Source organism: Geotrypetes seraphini, chromosome 2 (genome assembly GCF_902459505.1).
Source record: "Geotrypetes seraphini chromosome 2, aGeoSer1.1, whole genome shotgun sequence".
NCBI classification, from domain to species: domain Eukaryota; kingdom Metazoa; phylum Chordata; class Amphibia; order Gymnophiona; family Dermophiidae; genus Geotrypetes; species Geotrypetes seraphini.
The window spans coordinates 329,624,467-329,638,006 of record NC_047085.1 but is presented as its reverse complement, the minus strand read 5'-3'; the positions used below and the strand labels follow the sequence as shown (position 1 = coordinate 329,638,006).

At 42.1% G+C, this 13,540-nt stretch overlaps 1 protein-coding gene across 2 annotated transcripts in view; it reads right to left on the bottom strand.

The window, feature by feature from the left end:
- Positions 1–316: 316 nt before the first annotated feature.
- RAMP3 (receptor activity modifying protein 3) overlaps positions 317–13,540 on the bottom strand; it is a 275,933-nt gene continuing 262,709 nt past the window's right edge. The window contains exon 4 of one of the 2 annotated variants that reach the window (XM_033930188.1): positions 317–1,921. In XM_033930188.1, coding sequence (XP_033786079.1) covers positions 1,666–1,921 — 256 coding nt within the window. In that variant the 3' untranslated portion in view covers positions 317–1,665. The remainder of the gene's footprint in view (positions 1,922–13,540) is intronic. The other variant, XR_004538034.1, reaches the window with a different exon arrangement.

Here is a 13,540-nt window from a genome sequence, read left to right as displayed (position 1 = left end):
TTCCATTAGTTTGCTCACTATCGATGTTAGACTCACTGGTCTGTAGTTTGCTGTCTCCATCTTTGAGCCTTTCTTATGGAGTGGAATGTGGAGTTAGCCGTCCTCCAGTCCAACGGGACGCTGCCTGTACTAAGGGAGAGGTTGAAGAGCGCGGACAACCAGGTCCAGAATTAGGAGTCCCTTTATTTTATATCTGCAGAAGATGTCAAGTGTGGACCCTCCTTGAAATTGGACCAGTTGACATGGAATTACCTGAATATATTCAGGTGTAGTTTCATAAAAAGAAACCTTTTGTATTTTTGCAGGGAAATGTGTCTTTTTTTTTTTTCTAACGCCTTACTCCCAAAAATTGAATTGCATTGTTTGGTATCTATTTTTTTTATCTTTTTAAATAACTTTTGACATCTAATGGTTGGTCAGCAAATAATGACTGTTTTGAATGTATTCTAGAAGATGCCCCTTTTGACTCTGATAGTAAATAACAATCAAAAAGGCTATCTTAGCATAGGAAAAATCTTCCATTTGCAAGCTGAGCAGAGGTACAGGGGAGAGAAAGAAGCAAAGAGCAAGCAGGATCATCATAAAAATAACATGTAAAACGGTAAATGTAAAAAGGTTGGCTTATTGCACAATCTTGCCCCCCCCCCACCCCCAACTTCTTGGCCAGCCCATTTCCTCACATTCTTTTTCAGCTCTGGGAACCGGACTATATGCTTCCTGAAGTCTGCTCTCCACAGCAGCTTTCCAGATCCAAGAAGTCATTTGAAAGGGCATGCGATTGTAGTGACTTCAGGGCACAGCATGGCCAACCCTGCAGTCCCTAAAGTGCATATCCTCTGCTCTTTTAAATTATTTCCATGTTCTTACACTAGTTCAGTTAGCTCAGACTGCTTAGGAAGCAGTCTCTCATTTGAGTGCTTTTAATTTTTCTTAGATATACTGCAAGAAAATAGCATATGCTATAACAAAACAAAAACAAAAATGTCAATCAGTCACAAACTCTTAATTGCCTGCATGGCAAAATTCACAGCAGAAAGGTTCGTTAGTCAAGTTGCTTAGAAATAAAAATGCTTCTCTAGGTCCCCAATAGCAAGAAAAGCATTTTACAAGTTTCATCAGATATACTTTGGTAGTATTTAAAAAAAAAACAACAACCCCCAAAACAGCTTATCAGTTGATACCGTTGATCATGTAGTGAAATATAAAATGAACATATCAGATCTAAAATCTCTCTGAAAAATTACCAACCCCACAGTAAAAGAATAAAAAAAAAATTAGCAATAACCTGTTCTTACAGCAAGTAAAAAACATGATTTGTTCTTGTATAATTCCACATGTCCGTAACGGAAGAGGAATCTGGCTACATATCAGGTGATTCATGTTGAGTTCTACCCACACATGCCATGCGTCTGCAGAAAAGCTGAAAACTCCCTTTAGATATCTCAGATCTACAGCAATGGTCAACAGTGGCGAGCTGTGACTGAGTGTTCCTGGAAAAGTCTTTTTCACCGCTAGGCTCTTTCATGAGTCCAGTCAGGAGGGGTGAGGATTTCTATATTTTATTGCCAATGTGGAGTGCAAAATGGCACTCCCAAAATTTTTTTTTTTAAACAAAAGAGGAATGCATGAAAAGAAACATAAAACAAACAAACAAAAAAAGCTGTTTTATACCAGTATGTCACTTCTTTTGCTGCACCACACCACCAGGCTGATCATGGCCGCTGTCAAGAAGACGGGAATTAAAATCAGAGTGATAAGGATTTCATCTGGTGGGTCCTCCCAAATCACTCTGTCCAGTGTGCAGTTGGAAAAAAATCGTCTGTGAATGCTGGTGATGAATCCTTCAGCAAGAGGGTTTGGCCAAAAGCATCCGACGTTGTTGGCCTCATGTTCTGTACAATTGGAAAAATAAGCGTAGAACCTAAAGAGGGAAGAAAGAAATATTCAACGTTAAACATATCTGTCTCTTCCCGCAAAAAGCGAGGTATAACTTATATGAGTTTTATGCAGGGGGAGCTGGCATTAGGGGTTACAACCAAAGCAATTGTACTGGACCTTAGTGTGACAGGAGGACCTGGCCAAAGCTGAAGGAGATGCCTTCATCAGGGGATGAAGGGGACACTGCCGTGGATGATAACAACACAAGTGGGCATCCCTTCTGCCGATTTTTTACCTGCCCACTTGTGTTGTCCCCTTCATCCCCTGATGAAGGCATCTACGGATGCTGAAACTGGGATCCTAGTTGGGACAATCTAGGTGTTCCTAGACTAACCCCCTCTTCTACAAAGCCACGCTAGCGGCTGCCGCATGGCAACAGCCCCGAAGCCCATAGAGATTTAAAGGGCTTCGGGGCTGTTGCCGCGTGGCTTTATAGAAGAGGGGGGTAAGATTTATCCCCTATCACAGATTTGGGATTCTTTACAAGATTTTACATTGTGTTATTCACTTCTCCCTCAGTATTCGCGGGGGAAAGGGGCAGAGCCAGACCGCGAATGGAGAAAAACCGCGAATAACGTCTGGTCCGGCTCTGACCTGCCCCCGCCTTCCTCCCGCCTTTCCCCCGGCATCCCGGCCTTACCTGATGGTCTGGCAGGCTTTCGGGGCAGGAGCGATCTTCCTACGCTCGAGACTACGACGGGAGCTCACGGAAGCCGTTTCCTATTGGCGATCTGCACGGGGCAGGAGTGTAGAAAGATCGCTCCTATCCTGAAAGCCCGATAGACCACCAGATGAGGCCGGGATGCCGGGAGGAAGGCGGGAACTTCCGAATCTATGGTGATTTCCCCCCCCCCCCCCCCAAAAAAAAAAAAATCATGAATATGTGAAACCGTGAGTGTCAAAACCGCGAATGGGGAGGGGGAAGTGTAGACTCTATTATCATTATGTGACTCCTTATTATTTGCACAATAATCTGACATCTCACTTGCTTCTTTCCACTGTATTGCTGTAACAGTCCCACTGAAATATCAATCTCCTACACTGGGACTGCGTAGAATATAAGTTTGCATTCAGCACTGTCACACTGAATTTCTGTGCACAGCTTCTAGCTGGGGTCAGGGCATGAAATTACAGCTATCTTCTCAAAGAGCTCTAGCAGTATTACCCTTTCCCTTGCTCTCTAGGTAGCACTGAACATTTTTATAAATTATAATACACATCATAACTATAGAGAAATAATCAGAGCAGGTTTCTCATAAGTTCAACTTGAATTAGCTTGCATATCTCATTTGTGCTTTAATATTGCACCAATAATTTGTGGAGATATTGCATATAAAGGGGGTGGATTCCCTGTATCACACTTAGGGCTTCTTTTACTGAGCTGCGCTAGCGGTTTTAGCGTGCGCTAGACGCTAACGCCTCCATAGAGCTGGCGTTAGTATTTTCCGCGTAGCGTGGGCCGGGGTTAGCACGTGCTAATCTTCAGCGCGCACTAAAAATGCTAGCGCACCTTAGTAAAAAGAGCCCTTAGGGTTCCTTTTACTATGCAATTCTAAAAACCACACTTTTCAAGAAATTCCTGAAGCAGCAATAACATCACGACCTCTTAGTAACTCTAAAACTGACATTTGATCTACTCATTACTGCACTAATAATAACAAAAGAACCTCCACTATGACCACCTATTAACTCTTTTACAAACCACCTCACCCTCAACAACCCGCTAAATGTTTATAAGATCTACAACTTACCTCTCTAGCTAATCATTGTAACTCTGTTCTTTTAAATTAACCTTTTGTAATCCGCCTTGAACCGCAAGGTAATGGCGGAATAGAAATCCCTAATGTAATGTAATGTAATGTAAAAGGTGGCCTGTGGCCATTTTTAGACCTGTCAGTAAAAGGCAGATTTTTTTCTATTTTCCCAATAATGGCCATGCACTGATTTCCCCATTAGTATATGGCCATTAGCACATGAGCTCTTACTGACACCTATTTTGTAGGTGATAAGGGTTCATGTGCTAATCCCGCGCTAATCAGTGAGCGCACAGCAGTGCCCATGTGCTAACCAATTAGCATAGCCACATCCACTTTCTGCCCCCCCCCCAAAAAAAAAAAAAACAAGCCCTCAGTGCTACAAAAAATAATTTATTTTTTAGTGCATCGGTAGCATGAGCACATGCAAAAAATAGCCATGGGACATTTGAGGGCTAGATGCATTAAAGAGGATTGGTAAGATCGTGTGGGTCTGCTCCGATCCAATTTTTGGCCGATTCAAAAACAGCTATTGATGCATTAAAAAGTTTGCATGCAAATGATTCATGCGGATGTTTATCATAATCCCCGACTCTCGTCCAATTGATCGCTATGAGAGTGACTCTCACACGTGCAAAGCCGTCAGGGGAGGCCCTGAAAGCAGCCTCCTGCCACTCAGCTGTTTGGGGCAGGAAACTTTTTTTCTTTTTTTTGTAAGGGCGCGGTCTTCCTAAGGGCACGGCACCCCTTCTCCTCTCTGCCTCCCCACTCCTCTCCTTGCTGCGCACATACGCCCTTGCCTTCCCTGTGCCTTTTTTTTTTACTTCCCTGGAGCAAGGTTGCTGCCCACGACAGCATTGGCGCCCTCTCTGATGTCACTTTCGGGGCCCGCACCTGGGATGTGACCTCGAAGGTTGAGCGGACACTGACGTGGGCATGCTGCTCACACCGGAGAAGTTAAAAAGATATGAGGCAAAGGAAGGGTGCACGTACGTACGCGGCAGGGGGGAAGAGGGCAGGGGAGGGGCACCCCTGCCTCAGGCGCCGCTCACCCTTCCTACGCCACTGATCAAGTTTCAAGTTTAGTAAAAGTTTGTTGTACACGCAATATCAAATACTTCAATGCGTATGACAATTTAAAATGAGGAGGCAAAAATAAAACAATTTATACAAATAAACATACAATGGATATACACAAGTAATTAGGGAAGAGAGGTGAACTACAATATTTAAGGAAAGTAAAAGTACATTTAAGGAAAAACAACATCAGGAGGGTGATGAAGAATGTTTTAAAAAAATATGGCTAAGCCTAAAAGAGAGGATAGGGGAGATTGTGACTAGAGAATGACACGGTGACAAAATTCATCACCGTCCCCGTCCCCGCGGATAACCGTGGGAAATAATCCCATGTCATTTTCTAGTGTCTATTTCAACCTCGGTCCTTCTACACCAGCATTCTTCAAAGCAAAGCTTGTGGGTCAGTGGTTGTGCCCAATTATACTCTGATTCTTCCCTCTCTCCTTAAAGAATGACATGAAGATGGTTTCCCGCGGTTATCCATGGGGACGGGAACGGTGATGAATTTTGTCACTGTGTCATTCTCTGATTGTGACCTATTCATAAAGTCTGGTTAAAATTAAGGGCTCCTTTTACGAAGGCGTGTTGGCGGTTTAATGCGCGTAATAGCACACGCTAAACCACCATCCACGCTAGCCGCTACCGCCTCCTCTTGAGCAGGCGGTAGTTTTTCGGCTAGCGCGTGATGAAAAGTCGCGCGCGCTAAAGCGGCTTCGTAGAAGGAGCCCTAAGTGTTTGAGCCTGGGATTAACGATAGATGAATTATCCTATTTATGACTCCAATGCGTCTTTGTACAGGTGGCATTTTAATGTGCTTTTACATTTTTCTAATGAGGTTTCTCCACGTAGATAGATTGGTAAGTTGTTCCAAAGCTGGGGTGCTATGACTGAGAAAATTGCAGCTCTTCTGGTACCTATTATTTTTAGAGAAGGGATAGTCAGCAAATGCTGTTCCGTTGATCTTAGAGTCCTGGCTGGAGAGTATGGTATCAAAAAACGATCCAGAAATATTGGTGCGTTGGATTTTGAAGGTTATCAGTACAATTTTATAGATTATTCTGTGCAAAATTGCTAACCAGTGTGCTTTTCGTAGAAGAGGTGTGACATGATCATATTTTTTTGAAGTTAATAATCATTTTTATTGCTGTATTTTGTATGATTTGTAGCCTTCTTATTTCTTTCTGGGTTATGCCATGATACAATGTGTTGCAGTAATCTAGCCTAGAAATGACCAAAAGAATGAATGAGAACGTTAAGAGCTTCTGGTTTTAAAACTTTGGATAAAGATCTAATAAGACATAACTTATAGTATGATCATAGTATGCCCACGGTAGTGCGTAAATCCGTGTGTTAAGCCACTCTGCGCTGTGTGCAAAGCCTCCCACATTTTATTACATTGGTGCTATAAAATATTACTTGACATGAACAACTACTGAAAAGGTATGAACTAAATCTACATTCTTCAAACCTTGCTGGTAGGCATCTGTCAAGAGAGGCAATAGTGCTACAAGACATCAAGAGTAGCACAAAGACCCTGCCGCAGTGGTTCTTAAACCTGTCCTGGGGGTCCTCCAGCCAGTCCAGGTTTCAAGATATTCCTAATGAATATGCATGAGAGCATTTTGCATGCCTACTTTCTACTTTATAGGCCAATCTCGCTCATGCATATTCATAAGAAATATCTTGAAAACCCAACAGGCTGGGGATCCCCCAGGACAGGTTTAAGAACTACTGCACTACAGTATCAAGAGGGAGGTAAAGAGCACTGAAAGTAATACAAAGAGTCTAAGGGCCAGATTTACTAAACTCACCGATCTGAGCGATCCATGGCTGAGTTTTGCCGGGCGACCGATTCACTAAAGAGTCCCCATGCAAATTAAGTGATCGGACGCATGCCCCCACAGCGACCCCCACGGATCGCTGCAGAGCGATCGCGATGTATAGCGCAGACCATCCTGGATGGCTGTAGATATGATCCGCGCGTGCGCTTGCTCTCGGCACAAGCGAGGTCAAAATAAAGGGGGAGGAGTGGCTGCAGTTTACTTGAGTGGAACGAAACAGAACACGCTGCATCCAAAACAGAACACGCTTTTAGCCCGTGGGTTAAAACCACGGGCTCACACTGCACTGCGCTTTTTGCAGATATAAGGGGAGTAATTTGGCGGCAGAGAGCAGGATTTCAGGGCAGCAGAGAGCAGGAGAGTCGGCAAGGACAGTTGCGACTGGTCCTCAGCAATTGCTTCCTTTCGGATCAGAAACCCCAATCGGTGTCTCTACTTCGGCTTAGTGAATCACTGCAATTTTCCCTCATTTGCATGGGCAGATCGGATCGGGTGGGAGATTGATCAGCCACAAGGTTAGTTAAGGGGAGAATGTGGCGCAGTGGTTAAAGTTACAGCCTTAGCACCCTGAGGTTGTGGGTTCAAACCTACGCTGCTCCTTGTGACCCTGGCAAGTCACTTAATCCCCCCATTGCCCCAGGTACGTTAGATAGATTGTGAGCCTGCCAGGACAGAGAGGGAAAACTGCTTGAGTACCTGAATAAATGCATGTAAACCATTCTGATCTCCCCTGGGAGAATGATATAGAAAATTGAAAAAATAAATAAATAAACCGGGTTGGGGAACGATTGTAAACTGGTCAGGACACGATCGTTGCGTTTAGTGAATCATGAAAAGGGCAAAATAGCACAAATAGTGAAATAATGACCTCAAGACCGCAAATCGATCAAAACCGCCCTATTCGCAAAATTCACTGAATAAATCTGTCCCCTCCCTTCACTAGGACTCCCCTCCCTGTAAACGCCTTTCTTCTTCTCTCAAGATGCTCCTCATATATTCAGTTATTCGCTACCCATAGAACTCCAATTCAAATGGAAATTCTAAAGATATACTCAGATACTCATGACCCATGGATCCCAATCTATATGTAACTTTCCCCTTCTACACGATTGCATCATATTGCATCATATTGAGAATTACTGTATGGTACTGTATTTAATCTCAGGTACTGTATTGTACTTAGACTTATGTATTATATAGTATTCAGACTTATTATATTGTACTGTATTTAAACTAGTATTGTATACAGACTCATTGTATTGTATTGTATGTTGACCTACTGTATTGTATTGAGTCCTCTTGTTAGTCGCTGAATGTCCAGCCTTCTTACAATGTAAACCGCCTAGAAGTCACCTGACTACGGCGGTATAGAAAAATAAAGTTATTATTATTATTATTATTATTATTAAGATCTCAGGAGAAGGGCAAGCAGCACCAGCATTATTAGCAGAAAGACTCTGAGGCACCAAAAGCCCCTTTTACAAAGCTGTGGGAGTGAGCCCTGGCAAGGCAAATGCAATGCATCCCAGGGAATCTCTACCGTGGCTTCGTAAAAGGGGGCCCCAAAAGAGATATAAGGCAGAAAAAACAGAGATCTGTCAAATTACCAAGTTCTTGAAGTAAGATTTTATCACTCATCCCTCTGCTCCCAAGATGAAATACGCCTCCTGGTCATGCCCTTCAACTGCAAACCGCCAAACGATGTTCCTACTCCCACTTCATGCCGAACCAATGGAACCAACTGCTCCCAAAGATCAGATCCCTTGAAGGAATCCTCAGCTTTAGGAAAGCAATAAAGACATACCTCATCACCTAACTCCCCTGCCCCATGACCGATGGATTACAAAGAAACATATATTGGTACTACATCCCAATATGTATCACGTTAGAAAAAAACTGGTATTGAAACATCTTACACTGTAACAAGGCAAATTCAACCTCAAACTGTACATTATGGGGCTCATAATCGAAAAAGAAAAACGTCCAAAAACTGGCCTAAGTCGGCACTTGGTTGAACATTTCTCAAAAATGTCCAAGTGCCGATAATAAAAACAGGTTTTGGACGTATTTCTAAACGACCTAGGCCTTCATAGTGCCACTGAACGACCAAAGCTACACGGGGCGTTTTGGGAGGAGTGTCGAGGGTGGGAGTTGGGCGGGACGTGGACCGGCTTAGACTTAGTCGTTCAGCATGTATAACCGAAAGTTTTACAACAGAGCCTAGACGGAACTTGGACGTTGCGACTTAGACCATGTAAAACATGGTCTAAGTCACAATAGCTCCCTTAAAGTCACCAGATAAGCACTGCAAACACATAAAACAGACCCCCACACACTACCCCAGTGATCACCAACCCCCCCCCCCAAATTTTAATCATAACTTTAAAATTCAACCTCCAGACCATCATCACCTGGCCGCCTGGCATACGAAAGCCTAGTCGTCCAGCACAGAGGCAGCTTAAGTCGTCTTGGGGGTGTGTTAGGGACTCATGGAGAGGAGGACCCATGCCCATAAGCCCCTGTAATCACTGCATTGATACTTAAACATGTGCACTCCCCTATACACCTCCAAAACCCTTTTGTACTGGCATATAAGTGGCTCCTGCAGCCATAAGGGCTATTGGGGTAGTAGATAAGTGGGTCTAGGGGGATTCTGGAGGTGGTTTGGGGGGCTCACTGTAACCTATAAGGGAGCTGTAGTGAGGAGAAGACATGCACCATTTTTGTGAAGTTCACAGCAGCGCCCTGTAAGGTACCCCACTATTTAGGTGGCATGTCTGGGTGTGCAGTCCATCACTTTGCAGACCCCTCCCACGTCCAACAGGGCTTGTTCTAGGCGTTTTTGACTTGGACAGAAAGTTGGACAAAAATGTGGTATAAAGATGGACGATTTAGCGACTTGGATGATCAGATCGGCAGGACATATAATTAGACGATTTTCAAATCGAAAAAAAAGTTGGACGTATCTTTTGAAAATGTGTCTTAAGCTCTTTTTAACTTTGGACGACTTGCGAGATGGATGTAAACGGACTTAGACATCCCTTTCGATTATGCCTCTCCACGTATATTGCTATTAGATCCTTAATGAGTGTCTAGTTAGGATAAAAACTTGTGTTAAAAAACTTTTTAAAAATCTTTATTAATTTTTGAAACTAATACAAAGTGCCAGGAATTATACAGACATTAATCAACAAAATAAGCACTTAAATTCAATCAATAGTAATGCAGAAGAAAAATATCCCTCCCCTCCCATCCAATACATTTAATCAAAGAATAAACCAACAAGATATCCCCCCCCCCCCCCCACCACCACCACCCTGTCCTGGACGTTTATAAAAAGAAACAGAAAATTTGAACATCAAAGACAGCTATGTTGAAATAACAAAGGATGTCAACGGACCCCAAACCAAATTTAAAAAATTGCTATGTCCCAACATATCAGCATTCATCTTTTCATATTTGTAACCTAAACATAAACTGGCCCACCAAAAAGGAAAGTTGAGGCAGTCTTACACCATTGAAGATTACTATGACAAACTTTAACCTCTGAACTCTATTTTATGTTTATTGGTATTAGACCTCTAGTATGTATAGAATTAGGACACAAACCTTGTATCGTTAAATGGTTCTGTAACTGTCATATTGTAACCTGTTAACTGTATTTTATGTATGTTTAACCTGTAACCCGTTCTGAGCTCCCTGGGGAAAACGGGATCGAAAATGAATTCAATCAATCAATCAATCAATCCTGAGTTTGAACTTACATCTTAAAAGCAGCAGGATCCCTGAATTTACCCACTGTGAACAAAGTTCAAAGAAGAGTGACCAAAATGATGGGGGGTGAGGGGGGGATGGAACTCATTTCCTATAAGGGAAGACTAAAGAGGTTAGGGTTCTTTAGCTTCATGACGAGATGGCTGAGGGGGAGATGTGATTGAAGTCTACAAATCCTGAGTGATGCAGAATGGGTTAAAGCATATCAACTTTTCACTCTTCAATAAAAGTACAAAGACCAGGAGGCGCTCAATAAAATTACATGGAAATATTTTTGAAACAAATAGGAGGAAACATTATTTCACTCATTGCCAGAGGATGCAAGCAGTATCTCACTTCCGGCTCACCACACAATTGTTTCCCACGTACTCACCTTTATAGGACCCCCCCAGGGACCCCTGAAGAAGACTTTTTGTCGAAACACGGACCGTGTTGGGTCCTGTATCCCTAGCGGACTAGGTCCTTTAAGGCTCTTATGTGGATGATTTACTTTTATGTGGATGGAATTATTTTATGTGGATGATTTTCGTGTACCTTTGGAACTTTGATACTTTCAAATAAAATCCATTTAGGAACATCGTCACTCCATAGAGTTTTTTTGGTTTTCTCTGGATTTTCTTCTTTGTGGATATTTTGGGGTCAATTCCTTTTGTTTTTTGCTTGTAATAGTGATTAGCGCAGCTGGATTTAGAAAGGTTTGGGCAAGTTCCTGGAGGAAAAAGTCCATAGTCTGCTACTGAGATAGACATTGAAGAAGCCACTGCTTGCCCTGGAATCACTAGCATGGAATATTGCTACTATTTGGGATGGGTTTCTGTCAGGTACTTGTGACCTAGATTAGCCACTGTTGGAAACAGGATACTGGGATAGATGGACCATTGGTTTGACCCAGTATATCCTTAATTGGTTAGCACATGGCGATACAGCTGTGCTGAATAGCGCTGGGCTCACTTACTCTCCACCTTCAAATATGCTTCAGCGCAAAAAAATATTTTCTACTTTTTAGCACATGGGTAGCTCGTGTTGAACAGAAAACTACCACGGGATGCCTGAATGGCCCCTACAGTAAGCATGCATTAGTTCCTACTGCAGCTTAGCAAAAGGGCTCCTTAATTAGCATAACATAAAAACACATTTGTATACCGCAAAACCTTGCAGTTCTATGCGGTTTAACAAACTAAGAAGACGAACAATCTCAGTGATTAACAGTCAATTCTCCAGGAATTTTGCAAATAAACTAGATTTTAACAATTTTCTAAAATGCATATAAGATGAAGAAAGAGATAGTCTGCAAAACGCTGTATCCCAATTAGCTGCTTGGTAAGACAGCAATCTTTGCAAAAATCTCTTATATGAACAACCACGAGCAGAAGGGAAAACAAACAATGCAGAGGCTCCTGGTGAGCGATTGGGATTGACGAATGTTAATTGATCAACTAAATAATTGGGTGTGTAATACATGGTTCCAAACTTGAAAAACACCGTAGCCTCTACTGGCAATCAATGAAGTTCTGTATAATTAGGTATAACATGATCTGTTTTCTTCAAATTAAAAATTAAATGCAGAGCAGTATTTTGTACAATATGCAAACTGTTTTTCTGATTAAGGCAGTTATGGACCATTAGATCCTTTTTTTATATATATATAATGAATCTCATTTTAGAAATGTAGTTTAGGCTTTAATATTTTCAAAGCTTGATTCATTTTACTTAGGAATCTGTTCCAAACGCTGCTGCAGCTTGCAACTTCTGTTAAATGTAATTTTTGGTTTGCAAAAGTTTGAAAGAGCAACAACATTATATTCGGCTTCATTGGTTGCCTTTCCAAGTGTGTTGAGTTTAAAACAGTTTGTAATTCTCAACTAAATTAATTAAGTTGATCTTTTATGTTAGCCATGTTGAACCCAGGAGAACAAGATGGATTATAAATAATTCAGAACAGAATCATGACCCATGATCCTCCAGATCTGTCATATGTGTTATGGTTTGTTTAAATAGCGATTTCGAGCAAAGCATATGCCACCTATATGCTTAAAACCTATTGCTTCAATAGTTTCTTTTACAGTATTTTCACAGAAATGGAGTCATCACCATTGGTAAGTGAACAGCTTTGTGTGTGCAAGGAACCTTTTCTTATTATGCAGTGTTCAGTACCATAAAAAGGGCTATAGGTATTTTCTATTAATACAAAGAATGTTCTGGAAGAAGGTGTGGTGGCTGGGTTTTGTACGTAGTTAGCAGAACAGATTTGTACAGAGGAAGGTAAAGAGCCTGATTCATAGCAGTAACACCACAATATTACTGTCAAATTTCTAGGCTTCAATTTCTGACACCTAGAGGCTTCAACGTGGGAGTGAGTTGGCATCATTCCTACCGCACTAGGGACCCTCACTAAGTTTGGGGATTGAGTCAAGGGGTGAATTTGTGGAAGGCTGTCATATTGGGCTTGTGACCACATCATCCAAAGAAGAAGTGTTGGGTGTGAGGCTTGGTTGTTGTGTTTTGGGAGGGGGTTAGTTGTGATAGAAGAGGGGCTTGGTTGTGTTGTTGAATGCATTCCAGAGCTTAACTATTCTCTGAGTGAAAAAATATTTCCTCTTATTGGCTGTAACTTCTCTACAGCTGAATATCGGCCACGGTGGTAACACCGATGCTCATAGAATTCCTATGAGGATTGGAGCTGTTACCACCGAATATGCCACTAAAAACTGCACCACAGTTTTGTAAAGGGAGGGGGGGGGTGTAAAATAGAAATATGTAGACTAAAGTTAAACTGAACCACCAAGAAGCTGGACTCTGCACACAATGCAATGCCAAAGAAACAGTGATGCATTTCCCCATATATTGTGCAAAATACAAAGATAGATGTAAATTTGAAAAGACAGAGAAATGGCAATCAACACTTTACAAATTAAAAAATAAACCCCACCTTTTATAAAGCTGCGTTAGGGTTTTTTATGGCAGGCTCATATGAATTCTTCACAGCTGGCGATAAAAACCCCTAATATGGCTTCATAAACCCCTCTCTTTTATGAAGCCACATTAGGCTTTTTTATCATCGACCGTGGCAGTAAAAGCTCTGGCACTCATAGAATTCCTATGAGCGTCTGAGCTAATATCACCATGGCTTGTGATTAAAAAAAGCCTAATGCAGCT